Raw genomic sequence first — 19,676 nt, 5'->3', positions numbered from 1 at the left:
CCTGGGACTACAGGTTGTAGCACCATACCTGGCTTATTATTACATTTTGATGCCATATTATTTACATTTTTCATAATGTTTACGGTCGACTTTTAGTGCTTAGGCTTACAGCATTAGTTCAGAGGCAATTATATACATGTCTGGGTTTGGTTTCCTATGTTTCTCTACTTATTAATTTATTAAATGAGGCTGCTAAATTTACTGGTCTCTTTTTGATACTTTTAACCCAGTATCACTTAAGAAAGGCACATACTCAAGAAAGTCAAGGTGATTCTCAGAGGTTTAAACTATGAAGCACTACATACAATTTTACATACAATTTTAATTGGCTGCACCAATTAGACTCGGAAAAGGCCCGAAGCAGGGCCAAGAAACATGCTAGTATTCTCAGTTATTACTCAAAGTTGAAACTGCTAAACTCCCAGTAAGTTATGAATGCAGCAAATGGGATATTAAATAAAGACTGTTGGCCATGTAGTTAAAAGTAGCGAAATGCACACCGGCAATATAATATGCTATTGGGTATATAAAAGAGAAGTGTATTAATCTTATTAATCTTTGAATGTTGCACACCTGATATGCTTCCATTAGTCAGGCTACTTTTCATCAACAATTTTTATCCGACACTGCACTTTGCAGATCTTAAAATTGCAAAGAAAAATTATATTTCTTGTTTCCTACCATCCATGCATGCAATTTTCACCAAAGAAGATACCTTCATCTCCTTTTAGTCAAATATATTCTTAAATTTTATATTTTCCGGAGTATTTTCTCCAGGCCATATTTTCCTCTCTGCAGTGTCTGAAGTCTTGACTAGATATTATAGATCTGGTTCAAATATGATGCATGTAACGCCGGGCGTGGTGGCGCACGCTTGTAATCCCCGCGCTTGGGAGGCTGAGACAGGAGGATCGCACGGGTTCGAAGCCAGCCTCAAAGCCAGCCTCAGCTACTTAGTGACACCCTGTTTCCAAAAAAAAAAAAAAAAAAAAAAAAGGTCTGGGAGTATAGCCCGGAGGTAGAAAGCCTCTGGGTTCCACCCCCAGTACCACACACACACACACACACACACACACACACACACACACAAACCAAATATGATGTAAAACGTTTAGTTAATATATCTAAGCAAGTTAAAAATCACAGTATACATTTGATATAAACTGTACTTCCTGTCTAGGACAACAGTGTTAACAGGGAGTGTGGTAATACAAATCAGAGTGCGGTGGCAGTGCGGCATGATAGCCTCAAATACGGAAAGGGGTCTGTATTTAAAAGAACCTGGAATCGTTGCTGTCTGCAACGAAGGGTATCCCACTTCACCAACACAAATGGCTAGTTTTTGTGTCTTGGGTTTAAGCAGGGTTCCTACCTCTTTCAAGGACTTTATGTGCACACCATTTAATCTACACATCCGATCAAGGCAGGAGGTTCGGGTCTCCCTATAGAGAACTCCGGCGTTGCTCTACCCCAGCCCTTTTTATTTTTAATTAGGAAGCAGGGTCTCGCTAAATAGCTGAGGCTGGCCTCGAACCTGCAGCCCTCCTATCTCAGCATCCCAACAACTGGGATTAAGGGTCCTTTATTTAACAGAAGAGAAGGAAACATCGGCCAGCTCGGATCAGCGGGGCTGTGAAGCAAAGGGCGCAGGGTCAGTCTGACTTCTTAGCCCGAGCTTCTGGCTCCGAATTCAGAAGCCCACGGACGCCCGTGCAAACCCGCGGCCTCCTTCTTCCCTGGAGAAGCCCCAGGGCGCAGTGATGACCGGCAGCGGGCCCGGCGGCCCTCCTCCCGCGGCCGCGCCACCACGGCTCCGTACCTTGGCCGCTACCTCCGCCGCCGCGGTCGCCCTGCTCCTGCTCACATCCCAAGACCCCGCAGCGCCGTCCCCCGCGCTCCCGGCCCTGGGGTCTATGGCCCAGCCTCCCGAGGCCCGCGACTACCGCCGCCACATTCGAAATCCGCCGCCGCGCCCTCCGATTGGCTGGCCGCACAGAGTCACGTGACGCAGCGACGCCGCCTGACGCGCGGAGAGCCCCGCCCCGCCGGGAGGTGTCACGTGACGCCGCCTCGGGTCGACCGCCCTTCTGTGTTTATTGTATAGAGTCGCGGGTTCTTCGGGCGTGGCGTCACTCCGGGGCCTTCGAGGGGCGGCGGTCCCCAGGTTTGTGCTCAAGGGCTCCCCCTGGTGAGAAGCATCCGGTCGGCTACACGGAGGCAGTTTTTAGGGCAAACAAAACCAAAAGAGGGTAGTAAAGGGCTATTATTAGGGACACGGGGTACTCTGGAAATTTCAGCTCTGCGTGATTTCTCTTTGCTGCGCTTTACCGCCGTCGGTTTTCCTTTCCGGACGTGGCCGGGGAGGGCCCGCAGAGTGCCCAAACTGTGGACCTGTTGATGCTTGGGATGCCAAAGAGAAAAGTGCTAAATAATTCCAAGGTGATTGCCCAAAGCATTTGCTAAGAGAATTTACAGAGGACTGCAGCTCATCTTCCAGAGAGTGAGAAAAAGAGAGAGAGAGAGATGATGAATATTCTAAGCGTGTCTGCAATGAGGGGGTCAGGATGCATATATATATATATATATATATATATATATATATATATATATATATATATATATTTTTGGCAGTACTGGGGATAGAACCCAAGGGGGCATTCTACCTCCAAGCTACACCCCCAGCCCGATTTTTTATCCTTTATTTTGAAACAGGGTCTCACTGAGTTGCGGAGGGCCTCACTAAGTAGCTGACGCTGTCTGCGAACCACGATCCTCCTGTCTCAGCCTCCCAAATGCTGGGATTACAAGTGTGCACCACCATGGCCGGCTTCAGGATGCAGTTTTTTGAGGGCTTAAGGAATTTGGGTTCAGGTTCTTACAGAGTTTGGGGAATAACCCAAGCTTCTTTTTCCTTCTTTCCCTTCCCTTCTGTTTCCTCCCCTTTCCTTCCCTTCTTTTTTTTTTTTTTTCTTTCTTTTATTTTTTTCTTGGTACTGAGGATTGAACACAGGGACATTTGTTTTGAAAAGGGGTCTAAGTTGTTAAAGCTGGTCTTGAACCTGAAATCCTCCTGTCTGAGCCTCCCAAATACTGGGACTACAGGTATTCCGATCACTCCTGGCTAAACCTAAGCTTCTTTATAAGTTCCTGGGAATGTTCAAGGCTCCTCTTGGGCTGGCTGGGTCAGAGTAGTCAAGGCGCTCTGGTTTTGGTCAGACATAGAAAGATGCTAGCTTAGGATGCTACATTAAGGAATTTGAAGTCTAGAAAAGTTCAGTAACCTGATTCCAAACTCTCCTCTCACTCACAGCAGAAATTAATAACCAAACGGCACTTCTCTTTCTAAACTGGGAGACATCTTCAAAAGTTTGAACAAAGCACTCAAGGTTGCATTTAGTACCACTGATATGAATACTTACTGAAATCATTAATTTGCCACATTGGCCTAAGTTCTATAGGAAATTCAATAGTTATTTATTATGTATGCATGAATACTTGCATATTATATCCATTGACTCTCCCAACATGAATCCATGTTCTTTTGTGGATTGAACCCAAGGACAGTCTACCATTGAACTACACCCTCAGTCCTTTTTATTTTTATATAGAAACAGGAACAGCCAGGCCTGGTGGCGCATACTTGTAATCCCAGCATTTGGGAAGCTGAGACAGGAGGAGCAAAGTTGGGGACAGCCTCAGCTACTTAGGGAGGCCCTTCACAACCCAGGGGCATTCTACCTCTGAGCTAACAACCCCCAGCCTTATTTTTTTATTCTTTATTTTGAAACAGGGTTTCCCTAAGTTGCTGAGAACCTCACTAAGTAACTGAGGCTGGGTGCAAACCTGCCATCCTCCTGTGTCAGCCTCCCAAGTACTGAGATTATAAGCGTGTGCCACCACGCCTGGCTTAGTGTATGTTCTTTATTTTTTTTCTTGTTTTGTTGTTTTCAGAAGTGGGTATGGAACTCAGAGGCATTCTGACTTCTAGCTACACCCCAGCCCTATTCTTTCTCTTCCTTCCTTCCTTCCTTTTTTTCTCTTTCTTTCTTTCTTTCTTTCTTTCTTTCTTTCTTTCTTTCTCTTTCTTCCTTTTCCTTCCTTCCTTCCTTCCCTCTTTCTTTCTTTTTTGTGGTACTGGGGATGGAACCCAGGGGCTTTCCACCTTCGAGCTATGCTCTCAGACCTGTTTTATATTTTATTTGGAGACAGGGTCTCACTAAGTTGCTGAGAGCCTCACTAAGTAACTGAGGCTGGCTTCGAACCTGTGCGATATTCCTGTCTCAGCCTTTCAAATACTGTGATTACAAGAATGTGCCACCAGGCCTGGCTATTTCTTGTTTTGAAAGAAGGTTTCACTAAGTTGTGGAGGGCTTCAATTAGTTGCTGAGGCTGGCCACAAACCTGTTATCCTCCTATCTCAGTCTCCCAAGTACTGAGATTACAAATGTGTGTCACCATGCCATCTGACTTTTGTTTTTTACTTAAATTGAAATTCTACACAGGCTTAATTTCTTCTTTTTCGGATTTCTTTAATTTAGCAATGCTTATTTGAGCAAGTCATGGTTATAGAACTAGACAGTGTTCCAAACCAAAGGTAGTTCTGAATGCCTCCAATCTTTGGGTTTTGTTTTGTTTTGTTTTACAATACCTGGGATTGAACCAAGGGGCTTACTTTGTCACTTAGCTACATCCCAGCCCTTTTTATTGTTTTATTTTGAAAAAGCCAGGTATGGTAGTATATGCTTTTAATCCCCGTACTTGGGAGGCTGAGACTGGAGAATCACAGGTTCGAGGTCAGCCTCAGCAAATAGTGAGACTCTCATCAACCTAGTGAGACCCTTTTTCAATATAAAAATTAAATAGGGCTAGGGGTATAACTCAGAGGTAGAATACTACTGGGTTCAATCCCCAATACCACACACACGTGCGCACACACACACACACACACACACACATTATTTTGAGACAGTCTTGGTAAATTACTTAGGCTCACTTTGAACTTGGGATTCTGCCTCAACTGGGATTACAGGTGTATTTACTTTTGAAGAGAAAATTTAACATAAACCACTATTTATTTGGCAGCCAAGAAATACATTAAAGTCTCCTGCTTGGAAATGATATTTAAACATTTTTTTTAGAAAGAGTCACACAGTAATAATCGTGTAGTGTGATGTGGATTAACTTGAATTGCAAGTCAAAAGTTAGCCATGTGGTGACCATCAGCTGTAAGGAATTTGTCAGAACCAGAGCCTAGCGAAGAAGGCTTGAGAGCATTGTGTAACCACTTGTCAGAACCTGCCCATACTGGTTAAGAGCTTTCTTCAGCTCAATAGCAGCAGCTCCAGAGACCCTGTATGTGCAGAAAGTGAGAAGATAGGCCAGCCTCAAGGAATCCATACCACTCCATGTTGCTTGTGTGTTTTATTTGTGTGTTTCAGAAATATGTATTGCTTTCTTCCTTTTTTTTGTTGTTGGTACTGGGGATGGGACCCAGGGGCATTCTACCTCCAAGCTACACCCCCAGCCCTATTTTTTAGTCTTTATTTTGAAACAGGTCTCACTGAGTTGCAGAGGGCCTCACTAAGTAGCAGAGGCCGCGAACCACAATCCTTCTGTCTCTGCCTCCCAAATGCTGAGATTACAAGTGTGCCACCATGCCTGACTTTTTTTTTTTTTTTTTTTGCTTAAACTGTAATTTCAGTCGCAAAAAGCAAGAAATTGGATGCTTTCCCTAATATGTGAAAGCTAAGTTGAAGTGAGTCATAGGAGGAACTCCAGGTGAAAAAGGAGATCCTATAGAGGAGCAAATAAGGCAGCCTAACTGTGGGGATGGGAGAGGGAGAAGGAAACTCTTTAAAGCACAGGGTGTACTTATTCATATCATAGTCAACCACTAAGCCGAGCACGGGAGGGAGGGATGGGGAGGGAGTGGAATGGGGACTGGGTGGGGGCTGGCCGGGTGATGTGTGTATTTATGTCTACACAAGTTTTTTCCCCATTATGATGTATAAATACAAAGCAGCAATAAAAATATTTAAAAACAAAACAACCCTGTAATTTATAGCCGGGTGTGGTGGCGCACGCTTGTAATCCCAGCATTTGAGAGGCGGAGACCAGAGGATCGTGGTTTGCAGACAGCCTCAGCTACTTAGTTAGGCTTTCTGCAACTTAGACCCTGTTTCAGAGTAAAGAATAAAAAAATAGGGCAGGAGGTATAGCTCAGAGGTTGAATGCTTCTGGGTTCCATCTCCAGACGGGCAAAAAACAAAACAAAAAACCAAAAAACCCCACAAAAAACAAAACTGTAATCTATTATATATCAGAATCTATGTCCAATAGTTTTATTTTAGGGGTCTCATTTTTTTTTTTACCATTAGTGCCAGGCATATGAACATTTAATTGACTCTTTTTGGTGGTACTAGATATTAAACCCAGGGCCATTGCACCTTCAAGTTTACCCCTAGCCCTTTTTATTTTTATTAATTTTTTAAGTTTTGAAACAGGGTCTCACTAAGTTGTTGAAGATCTCAGCTAAATTGCTGAAGCTGGCTTTGAACCTGCAATACTCCTGTTTCAGTCTCCAAAGTATTAGGATTACAGCTGTGCACCACCACGGACCCAGCTCATTTAATTGTTTTACAGCAGCTAATACTGACGGAGGGCAGGCTTTGTGCCAAAAAATGCTACAGCTTTATATGCATTCATTTATCTTACCCTCATGATACGTCTAGGAAGTTGGTACCATTAATAAACTTGTTTTGTTTTTTTTTCAGATGAAAAAAAAATCAGTGCATAGTATGGTGAGTCTATTAAGTGTGGAGCTATGTGTAAGTTTTGACTGTCTGACTCCAAGACTTATGTCCTTAATCATGATGCTTTATATTGAAAATAAACTTATGTTTATTCATGCCGCCTTCCCATTTCATCAGATCGTTCAAATGTGAATAGAAGTTTCTGTAAAAAAGGTGTGAGTGGGGCGTTTGCCTTTAATCCCAGTACTTGGGAGGCCGAGACAGGAAGATCCCAGGTTCGAGGACAGACTTAGCAATAGAGTGAGAGTCTCACTACCTGTTTTAAAACCAGAAGGGCTGGATGATGTAGCTCAGAGCCTGGGTTCAGTCCCAGGTAACCTCCCCCTCCCATGTCTTTGGAAAGGTTAATGGGAACTAAATAAATTTCCTGACATATTTTCTTAAGCCTCTCTTGCGAGAACCATCTAAATCCTAAACTACATATACCAAAAAGGACTGTATTTTTCATAAAACTTTCCATGCACTGTAATTACTGTTTCAGTGCCTGTCTCCCCTAAAATGTATAAGCTCGGTAAGACAGGCACTGTATCTAGCTGTGTCTATCTTGTTTTATATTGAAGCCTAGAAGTTGGAACACATTGTTTTTTGGAGAGAGAGAGAGAGAGAGAGAGAGAGAGAGTGTGTGTGTGTGTGTGTGTGTGTGTGTGTGTGTTAGTGGAGATTGAGCCCAGGGGGGCATTAAAACTTCGAGCTATACCCCCAGCCCTATTTTTTTTTTAATTTTTTATTTTTGGTGGTACTGGGGGTGGAACCCAGAGGCTTTCTACCTCCGGGCTATACTCCCAGACCTTTTTTTTTTTTTTAAATATATTTTCTTTGGAAACAGGGTCTCACTAAGTTGCTGGAAGCCTCACTGAGTAGCTGAGGCTGGCTTCGAACCTGTGCGATCCTCCTGTCTCAGCCTCCCAAGCGCGGGGGATTACAAGCGTGCGCCACCACGCCCGGCTGGCCCCCCAGCCCTATTTTATTCTTTTATTTTGAAACAGGATCTCAGTAAGTTGCTGAGACTGGTCACAAACCTGTAATCCTCCTGTCTCAAGCCTTCCAAGTAGTGAGATTACAAGTGTGCACCACGACACCCAGCCTTATTTGAATGCAAAGAAGAAGTAGATACAACAGAGAAACAGAAAGATAACTTTGGCCGGGCTTGGTGGCGCTCGCTTGTAATCCCCGCGCTTGGGAGGCTGAGACAAGAGGATCGCACGGGTTCGAAGCCAGCCTCAGCTACTTAGTGAGGCTCTCAGCAACTTAGTGAGACCCTGTTACCAAAGAAAATATAAAAAAGGTCTGGGAGTATAGCCCGGGGTAGAAAGCCTCTGGGTTCCACCCCCAGTACCACCAAAAAAAAAAAGAAAGATAAGTTTGAAATCACGTGAAAAGTCTTGAAATCCTGAAATTTCAGTTTGATTCTTCTCTGTTTTCAAAACTCCCTCTCTCTAATTTACCCATAGTCCCCAGCACACACATGTACTGTCCAGGGCTAGGGATCTAGCCCAGGGCCTCACACATGCTAGGAAGTGGTCTGCTCTAATTTTTAAGTGAAATAATAGGTGCACAAAGATTGCAACCCTGATAAAAGTTTTTCTTTCTGTATAACACACATCTCAACCCTCGACAAGGCCACCCTGTGTCCACGGTGGATCAAGACATACATTAGCTTGCTCAGGAACCATGTGAGTGAAGACAAAATCATGAACTTTATCCAAGCCATAAAAATGGCCCAAAGTCCCCATTTCCTGGCTGATCTGAATGACTGCTACTTTTGTTTCTTTAAACCAGTGACGGTTTGGCTTCACACCAAGTCAATCTCCTCACCTGCTAGATTAGAATTATTAAGGTAGTCTATCAGAGAATTAACCTGCTTCCTCATAACATCCAATCCAGAACAAAGCCCTGCTTCCCGGAGCGCCCCCTCAATTCAGCTGTCACGAGCCCCAGAACAGGTGCCGCGGCGCCTCCTATTTACTCAGCACCGTGGTTCTTCATTCTCCATCTTTGTGACCAACCAGGAAACCCAGCTTTGTTCAACTGCAGCTAAGTTCCCAGTGGTCTGTAGATTTTATCCCCACCCCCCTTTTGGCTATTAGAATACAACTTTTGAGTTTTCCTGTCCTGCTATGTCATAGAGTTGGGTGTCTTCTAATTTCTTATGCCATGCCTTGATATCCATATGGTCACCACGCTCTGCCTAGGTATTGTTGTTGAAACCTTGAAACCCACTTTTTTTTTTTTTTTTTTTTGTTATACTGGGTGATTGAACCCAGGGGCATTCTACCTCCGAGCTACACCCCCAGCCCTACTTTTTAATCTTTTTAAAATTTTTGAAACAGAGTCTCACTGAGTTGCGAAGGGCCTCACTAAGTAGCTGAGGCTGTCTGCGAACTGCAATCCTCCTGTCTTAACCTTCCAAATGCTGGGCATGGTGGCACAGGCCTGTAATCCCTGGGTGTGGGAGGAGGCTGAGACAGGAGGATCGCACAGCCTCAGCAACCTAGGGAGTCTCTCAGCAACCTAACAAAGACGTTTCCAAAAAAAAAAAAAAAGGTAAAGAGCTGAGGGTGTAGCTCCTAGGTGGACTGCCACTGGGTTCCATCCTCATAGTCCTCATTGCAATTTGTATTTCATGCTGGTAAAATATAAATGCTCAAGTACACACATAATCTTGGCTTACATGTATTTTTTTCATATGTTTGTGCAATTGAAGCAATCGTACTCAACTCTCCGATTTCTTCTCTTCCCTTTTCCTCCCTCCTTTTCTCCCTCCTTTTCTTCCTTCTTTCTTTCCTTCCTTCCTTTTCTGGGGATTGAAGCCAGGATTGTCCTACCTCTGAGCTCTACCCATAGCCCTTTTTATTTTTTGTTTTGAAACAAATTCTTGCTAAGTTCCTGAGGCAGGCCTTGAACCTGTGATCCTCCTATTTCAGCCTCCCCAGTACCAGGATTACAGGCGTGTGCTACCACCATGCCCAGCTTTAGATGTACTTAGGTCATAGCATCCACCCCGAATTTTTTTCTTGATGGAAGCAACATCGCTTTGTGAGTCAGTAGCAATCAAGAGAGGTCAGAAAATGGAAGGAAGGAGGCAGCAGAGGGTTATTACATGACACTGTATGCTTAATTCCACTGTATGATTTTTAAAAACTATTCTTTTGGAGACTGGGCATGGTGGTGCATGTTTATAATCCCAGTACCTGGGGCCGAGACAGAAGGATTGAAGGTTCTCAGCCAGCCTCAGCTACTTTAGTGAGGCTCTCTGCATTTTAGTGAGACCCTGTTTCAAAATAAAGGATGAAATGCTGGGCACGGCTTGTAACCCCGGCATTTGGGAGGCTGAGACAGGAGGATCGCAGTTCATAGACAGCCTCAGCTACTTAGTGAGGCCCTTTGCAAACCAGTGAGACCCTGTTTCAAAATAAACAATAAGAAAGTAGGGCTTGGGGTGTAGCTCGGAGGTAGAATGCCCTTGGGTTCCATTCCCAGTACCCCCCCCCCCACACTGAATAAAAAATAGAACTGGAATGTAGGTCAAAGGTAGACTGCCCCTGGCTTCTTTCCCCAGTACCATACACACGCACACACACACACACACACACACACACACACACACACACACAAAGAGAAAGAAGCAAAACAACCAAACTATTCTTTGGGGATTAAAATGAGGATGGGGTAAGAAAGTCCAAGGAATAAGTTTCTTTTGCACCTAAAAGTATTGTAATTTTTCACTATGCAACATTTCACATCACTTTTTCCTACTTAGTGTTTATATTTTGGAGACTTAGAAGATATTACCCCTGTTGGTGTCAAGATGGGATAATATCTTCCACTGGCACCGGGGATAGAACCCAGGGCATTCTACTTCTGAGCTATATTCCCATCCATATTTTTATCCTTTATTTTGAAACAGGGTCCCACTACTTTTGCAGAGCCTCACTAAGTAGCTGAGGCTGGCTGAGAACTGCGATGCACCTGTCTCAGCCTCCCATTACTGGGATTACAAGTGGGCACCACCACACCGGCTTAATAAATATAATATTTTATAGCTAGTTTCCATTTTTGTCTCATCTTTTTAAAGAATATTTTTCTGTTACAGTTAGATTTTTAACCTTTTTTGTTTTGAAACAAATTCAAATTGACAGAAGAATACAAACAAGAAGAAAACAAGAAGAAAAGCTCAGTCAGATTTTCCAGTTGTTAGAATTGTCACTTCCTCTCTCTCTCCCTCCCTCCCTCCCTCCCTCCCTCCCTCCCTCTCTCTCTCTCCCTCTCCCTCTCCCTCTCCCTCTCTCTCTCTGTACTGGGGATGGAACCCAGGGGCCTTCTACCTCTGCATGACACCCCCATACTTATTTTATTTTTTTAATTTAGAAACAAGGTCTTAGTAAGTTGATGAGAGCCATTACAATCCAAGACATGTAACTCCAAGTGGAAAAAGTGTATTTTTGACTATGATTTCTAAATTGTAATTCTCATTTATCAAAATGAATAAAAATTATGTGAATATATTTTGTTGAGAAAATACCTAAGAAATTTCTATTTACTGAAGAGCATACTTTAAAAATTTTAATATCAGTCAGGCGTGGTGGCACACACTTGTAATCCCAGCGCTTGGGAGGCTGAGACAGGAGGATCGCACAGGTTCGAAGCCAGCCTCAGCTACTGAGTGAGGCTCTCAGCAACTTAATGAGACCCTGTCTCCAAATAAAATATAAAAATAGGTCTGGAAGTATAGCCCAGAGGTAGAAAGCCCCTGGGTTCCACCCCCAGTACCATAAAAAATAAATTAATGAATAAATAAAAACTTTAATATCTAGATTTAATATGTACTGAAACTATCAAAAATTTTAACAAGTTAAAACAATTTTTCAGATTGTTTTATTCTGATTTTTCTTGTGGTACTGGGGATAGAACTCAGGACCTCAGACATATTAACTCTTTTTTTTTATGGTGGTACTGGGGTTCCTGGAAGCCCTTCTACCTCCGGGCTACACTCCCAGACCTATTTTTACATTTTTATTTGGAAACAGGGTCTCCTAAGCCAGCGCGCTGCTGGCTTCAAACCTGCGTGATCCTCCTGTCTCTGCCTCCCAAGCGCGGGGATTACAAGCGTGCGCCACCACGCCCGGCCATATTAACTCTTTTCCATTGAGCTTTATCCTCAGTCTTCTAGATTACTTAAGTGTACAACAAGTATTTTTTTTTCTTTTGGTGGTACTGGGGGTGGAACCCAGGGGCTTTCTACCTCTGGGCTATACTTCCAGACTTATTTTTATATTTTATTTGGAGACAGGGTCTCACTAAGTTGCTGAGATCCTCACTCAGTAGCTGAGGCTGGCTTCGAACCCGTGCGATCCTCTTGTCTCAGCCTCCCAAGCGCGGGGATTACAAGTGTACGCCACCACGCCCGGCTTACAAAAAGTATTAGAGCTTTTATAAGCTACATAATTTTTGGGAACAACAGCATATAATAATGTGAATATTTTCAAACTTCTGTTTTCAAAAACTTCATAGCGCAAGTATCTTTTAAGAAGTGTTTTCCTCCACTATTAGATTTTATTTATTTATTTATTTATTTATATTTATTTAGTAGCATGGCACATTAGCTACCTGTCATTATAGAAAAGGCCGATGTGTTTGGATTACTTGATTTTCCTTTTGTAAGAGGAAAGTGAATAACTCATGTTTAGGTTTGCAGGCTCTGTTAAGGCGTCTGCCGCGGTATCACCAGCGGTCCTCTGGGTGGTTCTTTGGTGGCTGGCGAGGCACCCTGCCCCAGCCCTTCAGGACATGCTCATTGGACAGCTCTTAGCTGCATCAGTCATTCTCCAGCTGTAGCCGTGTGCTGCTTAATGATGGGGACTAGTTCAGAAAAATGCGCCATTAGGCAAATTTTTCCTGGTGTAAACATCATAAAAATGTACTATATACCATGGTCTGCACACACAAAAAATTTTCAGGCATTTTATTTCATGTATTTTATTTTATTTTTTTGTGGTACTGGGGGTGGAACCCAGGGGCATTCTACCTCCAGGCTATACTCCCAGACCTAGTTTATACTTTATTTGGAAACAGGGTCTCACTAAGTTGCTGAGAGCCTCACTAAGTAGCTGAGGCAGGCTTTGAACCTGTGCGATCCTCCTGTCTCAGCCTCCCAAGCGTAGGGATTACAAGTGTGCACCACCACGCCTCGCTTATTTCTTGTATTTTATTATTGAAAACAGAATCTAGAAAATACCATAGTTGAAATGTGTTAGAAATATCAGTGCTTCATTGAAATATATAGCAAACTTTCAACATGATGTGATTTATTCTGACATTTATTTTTGCCCTTTTCTACAATGCTTTCTATATATCATCCAACAATATTTGCTGGCAAAGTAATACATTTTGGGCTTCATCGGGTGCTTTTTTTTTGGTATTATTTCAGCCACTTTTACTGTGATGGAAAGAACAAGGGTTTTCTGCTATGGGTGTTACTGTGCTTTAAAACAGGCAACCTCAAAAGGAGCTTCTAAATATTTATTATTACATATCATGAACTTTGCAAAATTCTACATTTAGGGTCACATGACTTTATAAATCTCCAAAGAATTGAATTGGTTTTCTTTGAGTTTGGGATACCACATTTCAACATGTCCTACTAATCTTTACATTTGCTAGTTCTGTTTGGCAATACAGCATTCTAGATGACCAGAAAGATTTCTGATATGTAATGCTTAGAAATAATATAACATATATGTTATAGATATATGTTTTTAAAAATAAAATTTTTATATTTAAATTTTTTTTAGTGAGCCAGGCATAGTGGCACGGGTTTGTGGTCCTAATACTGAAACGGGGGTTTCTTGAGGAAACCCGGCGAGTTCTTGTCTAGCCTGAGCCAAGTGTCCGTCAGTTGCAAACATCACCTGTAGGGCCCTGGTCAGCCTAGATGTCCAGCAGAGGCCTTCAGGTCACTACTCGAGAGTCACCCGACCACGACCTGCGAGAGAGAGAGAGAGAGAGAGAGAGAGAGAGAGAGAGAGAGAGAGAAAAAACAGCTTGGGGAGGGGATCCCGAGAGGGAAAGTCCCCAATTTGTTGTCAGTCTGGTCAGGCCTTGCCTGACCACTTGCAAGTCCGCTTTTGGTTAGGGTGACTTTGGGATTCGAAGGAAAATTTGCATAGGGCATTTGCAAGTCCTTTGAAGGGTCTCCTTTCAGGAATGCCAGACTTGCTGGTTTGTTGATTAGTAAACAGATGGCTTTGTGAAGCTCTGACCCTCTTATCTCTCAGCCTTTGGAGTTTCAGGCATTTGTTGCCCCTCAGGAAACTCAGGAAATTAACTTTTTTTCTACCCGGCCTTTTCCCTATCTGCCTATTTCCTTTCTATCTCCTCAGTACTTTGGAGGCTGAGACAAGAGGATCACAGGTTCACAGCTAGCCTCAGCACTTAGTGAGGCCCTCTATAACTTAGGGAGGCCCTGTTTCAAAATAAGAATTAAAAATAGGGCTGAGGCATAGCTCAGAGGTTGAATGCCCCTGGGTTCAGTCCCCACAAAAATTAGTATTTATATATGTCATGTATTTATAATTTTTATACACAAAAAACATATGTGTATATGCACATATATGTGTGTGTGTGTGTGTGTGTGTGTGTGTGTGTGTGTGTGTGTGTGTGTGGTGTGTGGTACTGAGATTGAGACCGAGGGGGTATTCTACCTCTGATCTACACCCCAGTCTTATTTATTAGTTTATTTATTTTTGTGTTACTGGGGATGGATCCTAGAGGCAGTCTACCTCCAAGCTATACCCCCGCCCTGTTTTATTCTTTTGTTTTGAAACAGGGTCTCACTAAGTTTCAGAGGGCCTCATTAAGTTGCTAAGACTGGCCAAGAGCCTGCGATCCTCCTTTCTCAGCCTCCCAAGTCCAGGAATTACAAGTGTGCAGCACCACACCGGGCTATTTTACCTTTTAATTTGAAATCCTGTCTCACTCAATTGCGGAGGGCCTCCCTAATCTGCTGAGACTGTGAACTCCCCGTCTTTCTAGCTCAGCCTCTGAGGTACTGGGATTACAGACATGGTCCTCCACTCAGTAGTAATGAGTATCTTTTTAAAATGTGCAGTTGAAACCCGGTGTGGTAACACACACTTGTAATCCTGGTATTTGAGAGCCTGAGACCGGAGGATCGCGGTTTGCAGCCAGCCTCAGCTACTTAGTGAGGCTCTCCGAACTTAGTGAAAACCTGTTTCAACATAAAGAATAAAAAATAGGACTGGGTTAATCACCAGTACTAAAATTTATATATATATATATATATATATATATATATATATATATATATATATATATATGTAAAATATATATACATATATATGTAAATCAGTAAGGCATGGTGGCACATGCCTGTAATTCCAGTACTTGAGAGGCTGATATAGGAGGATCACAGGTTCAGATCAGCCTAGCAACTAGAAAGGCCCTCAGAAACTTAGCGAGACCCTGATTCTAAATAAAAAATGAAATAGGGTTGGGTGTTTATTTCAGAGGGAGAATGACTTGAGTTCAATCCCTAGTACCATGAAAAAAATTGAGAGAGAGAGTATGTGTGTGTATCAGTTTGGATTGGCAGTTTCTTCAGTGACATAGGGTTGAGTTAGGGCAGGTTTTCAGGCTCTCCAGCGTGGTGTTGGCGGTTCTTCCAGTGGGAGCTGACTGTCATTTGTAACAAATCAGCCGCCATTATACTCAGCATAAATATTTTTTGGTTTCTTTTGATACAGAACAGATGTATTGGTTTGGAATAGAATTATGAAATACTAAAGGAAAGGAAAAGCTTATAATTTAGGAAAATATTAAATTTGTTTTATTACATAATTGCTAAATAAATTTCTACGTTTCATTGGTCTTTTCTAAGGCAAGCTCCTGTGGAGGAAACTGATCTGCCAGGGCAAGGAGATCTCTTCAGAGAGAAGGTAATTCAAGGAAAAATTGAAAAATGTTACAGGCAATATCTTTGTAAACACGTAACATTAAATTTCTCTAATTCTTTTAAGTCTACTCATCTGCTGTTCTGCTCAAAGCAAATCAGTTTATTTTAAACAGACTAATACAGATTTAATTAGGGATGGGGAGCTGGGCGTGGTGCGCAAGCTTGTAACCCTAGCATTTGGGAGGCTGAGACAGGAGGATCCAGGTTCTCGACCATCCTCTGCTATTTAGTGAAGCCCTTTGCAATCCAGTGAGACCCTGTTTCAAAGTAAAAAATAAAAAATAAGGCTGGTGGTGTAGCTTCAAGGTAGAATGCCCCTGGGTTCAATCCTCAGTACCAAAAAAAAAAAAAAGCAACTGAGCTAGAAGGCATACAACAGGCGAACAGTGAAGTGCAGACTGCAGACCAGAGCCATAGCACAGGGATGGGGCTTGACAGCCTGGGAGACAGGCTGGAAACGGGGAGAACATGGAATCCGTGTCACATAGAACTCAGAGCAGGAGCTAAAGCCTTGGGATGACATGAGTTTAAAGACTGGATTTGAGCGGGGCATGGTGGCACAGGCTTTTAATCCCAGGGGCTTGGGTGGGTGAGGCGAGCTGGAAGGAAGCCTGGGCAATATAGTGAGAGCCTGTCTCCAAAAGCGCTGGGGATAGCCAGGTGCAGTGGTGCCAGCCCGTAATCCCAGTACTTGGGTGACAGGAGGATCACAGGTTTGAAGCCAGCCTCAGCAACCTAGTGAGACTGTGTTTCCAATTACAAAAAAATAAGAGATCTGGGGATGTAGCTTGGAGGTGGCTTGTTCCTGAGTTCATTCCCCAGCACCAATAAACAGATTAACACTCAGCAAACCACAACAGAAAAAATAAACCCAAAAGGGCTGGGGATGTAGACCAGTGGTAGAGCACCCCCGGGTTCCAGCCTGCAGGTTCCTAGTACTGCAGGGAAACAAAACAGCAATGGGATTGGATTTGAGACTCCCACTGAAATTTGAGGCCTTTGAAGATTCAAGCTCGAAAAACTATCTACTCAATGGTACAGAACAGGGTCTCAAACTTGTATGTCTTTACTTAACTTTTTTTAAATTTTCTGTTTTTCAGTTCTGGGGATTGAGCCCAGGGGCATTCTATCCCAAGCCACACCCCAAGCTTGTTCGTTCTCCCTTTCTATCCTTTCTTTCTTTCTTTCTTTCTTTCTTTCTTTCTTTCTTTCTTTCTTTCTTTCTTTCTTTTTTTCTTTCTTTCTGTACTAGGGATGGAACTTAAAGACATTCTACCTTCAAGCTATACCTCCAGCCTGATTTTATTTTTTATTTGAAAACAGGGTGTCACTAGGTTGATGAAAGTCTCATTACTTGTTGATGCTGTTGAACCTGCGATCCTCTTGTCTCAGCCTCTCAAGTGCTGGGATTACAGGTGTGCGCCACTGTGCCTGGCTCTTTTACTTAACTTTTAGATGACAAAAAAAACTTCATTGGACGCTTGTATGTTTTCATTATGATTTTACATAGAGGGGGCTGCTGCAGTCTGTGGGAGATAATTATAAAAGCCATGTGTATAAATGAACAAAATGACCAAGGATGGAGTATTGGATATTTAATGGCTAGGTTGGAAGACAAACTTGCAGAGAAGATTCAGGAGGAGTGTCCAGAAAAAGGAGGAAAACCAGAAGAAAAGGTGCTAGAACCAAACAGAAGGGCTTGCTTGATAAACCAGATTACAATCCTGTAGAAGTTGTGACTTTTTCTCCTTTTCCACCTCCAGCTTCTCCAGAGAGAGGTGGAGAAGGAGCTGACGGAGAGCCCGGGAACAGAGCATCTCATCCTGTACCTCCAACAAGAATAGTCAAGAGGAGTATCCCCCAGCTAGATGCTCAGAGATTAACTTCAGAGAGAGGGCTTTCAGCTTTAAGGCATGTATTTGATAAGACAAAATTCAAAGAGAAAAATCATGAGGCTGCAGACTTGAAAATGCTAATCAGATACATGGAGCACGGGGCACAGAGGCTATCCCCTAATCTGCAATTGGGGGATTTTATTGACAGAGTCCAATACCTGGAAATAAAAAGGAAGTTCAGACCCGTTTAAAACAAATTCGACTTGATCTCTCTGTTTTACATGAAGATTTTGTTAGCAATAATGATGAAGATGGAGAAAATAATGGCCTCGATGTCACTGCCACCGAATTAGATCCCATGTTGATAAACTCATCTGAAAGTGAGTTTACTTATGATTTTGGTAGGAGCCTAACAAAAGAGCAACCACAAAGAATTAAGAGGAATAAGCCAATGGCCTTGGAGAAAAGGCCGGCAAAGCCACCGAGGGATAGTCCCTAGGAAATGGCAGGTCACTGGACCCAGCCAGGCCCAGACCATTGAGGAACTTCATTCTGGTGAAGATCAAGAGAATCCCGTGGATTAAACAAAGACCTTCTAGACAGTACATGTAATGATACTATTTTTTTTCTTTTGCAGTACTGGGGATGGAACCCAGGGGCATTCTACCTTCGAGCTACACCCCCAGCTCTATTTTTTATTCTTTATTTTAAAACAGGGTTGTTGGGGTCTAGCCTTAGTAGGAGTTAGGTGTTGTGTGTTGGTGAGAGAAGAGTTGAGGTCGAGTGAGAGAAGACTTTGACACACAAGACCAGAGTAAGCTTTTTAAATTTTATTTAGGATTTGTTATAATCTTTATACTTTTTTTTTTTTTTGACAGGATAGACAAAACCACAGTCATGCAAGCAGAAACTTTAAGGACAAAACAAGTCTTTAACAGACTTCAGGACAGGGTGCCAGACATTTAATAAATTATAGAAAGTACGTTTTGTCTCATATCATAAGGTCAGCTTGAACTTAATCTTATATGTGGCCCAAACTAAGGTTGGCTTGAGCTTAATTTTTGGCCCAGACTTTATCTTTGGGGAAAAAAAAAAGATCTTTGCTGACTCAGTCTCTCATATGCCGCTGCCCATTAGTTATACTGCTTATTCATAAAATTCTAATTACAAATATTAATCTACATAATCTTAAAATAGTTTTTTTTTTTTTTTTGGTGGTACTGGGGTTCCTGGAAACCCTTCTGCCTCGGGTTACACTCCCAGACCTATTTTTTATACTTTTTATTTGGAAACAGGGTCTCATAAGCCAGAGTGTCTGGCTTAGAACCACCACCCCCTGTGCCTTCCCTTGTGGGGCCTGGACAACAGTGAAAGCTTCAGTAGTTTTAACTCCATTTTCCCCATCATTCCAGATGTAGAACACTCATGAAAAATAATAGATATACCACTTATAGTAAAAAAAAAATACATATTTTACATAGAAAAAAACCTCCCATGAAAATGTTCAATTTAGTCTCTGTTCTTACCAGGAATTGGAATTTAAACTACTTCTATCTGTGTGGTTCTGGAAATCCCCAAGCCATAAAAGAGGTTTGAGCCTGTGAAAACCCTGGGCATTTGGCAACATAAATGCAAAACTCTGGGACAGCATCCCCAGTCAAGGTAGTCCAGGGTACCTCCAATAGAGTCCTGCTGCTGAGGCCGGTACAAAACCACAGAGCTGTAGTGGACTCGGTGAATTCGCTGCTGCTGCCGCCGGTGGCAATATGGCGCCACTGCCACCTTATTCTTTACTTTTAAACGGGGTCTCACTGAGTTGCAAATGGCTTCATTAAGTAGCAGAGGCTGGCTGCCAACTGTGATCCTCCTGTCTCAGCATCCCGAATGCTTGGATTACAGTCGTGCACCACCACACCCGGCTGGATATATTTGTAAATAGTGCTGTATTCTCTGGTGACTCAAAGCACGGTTGTCTATCCAGCAAGTGTAGTCCTTCCACTGAAGGAACCTAGCACCACTTGTGAGCTTATTAGAAGTGCAGAATCAGTCGAGTGCACG

The 19,676-nt window shown here is 42.8% G+C and overlaps 1 protein-coding gene across 1 annotated transcript; it reads left to right on the top strand.

Moving 5' to 3' along the window:
• Nucleotides 1–1,760: 1,760 nt before the first annotated feature.
• LOC308276530 (TIMELESS-interacting protein-like) lies at nt 1,761–18,117 on the top strand (the record flags this gene model as incomplete). The annotated part of the gene is given in 5 exon segments (XM_080715347.1): nt 1,761–2,002; nt 2,105–2,188; nt 15,709–15,766; nt 17,390–17,834; nt 17,837–18,117. Coding segments are annotated over 5 exon segments (1,110 nt in total).
• Between the last annotated feature and the right edge of the window lie 1,559 nt (nt 18,118–19,676).

This window comes from Muscardinus avellanarius (assembly GCF_963383645.1).
Source record: "Muscardinus avellanarius genome assembly, chromosome: 18".
Taxonomy (NCBI): Eukaryota; Metazoa; Chordata; class Mammalia; order Rodentia; family Gliridae; genus Muscardinus; species Muscardinus avellanarius.
The sequence above is the reverse complement of the archived record's forward strand: the minus strand, read 5'-3'. Positions and strand labels throughout refer to the sequence as shown.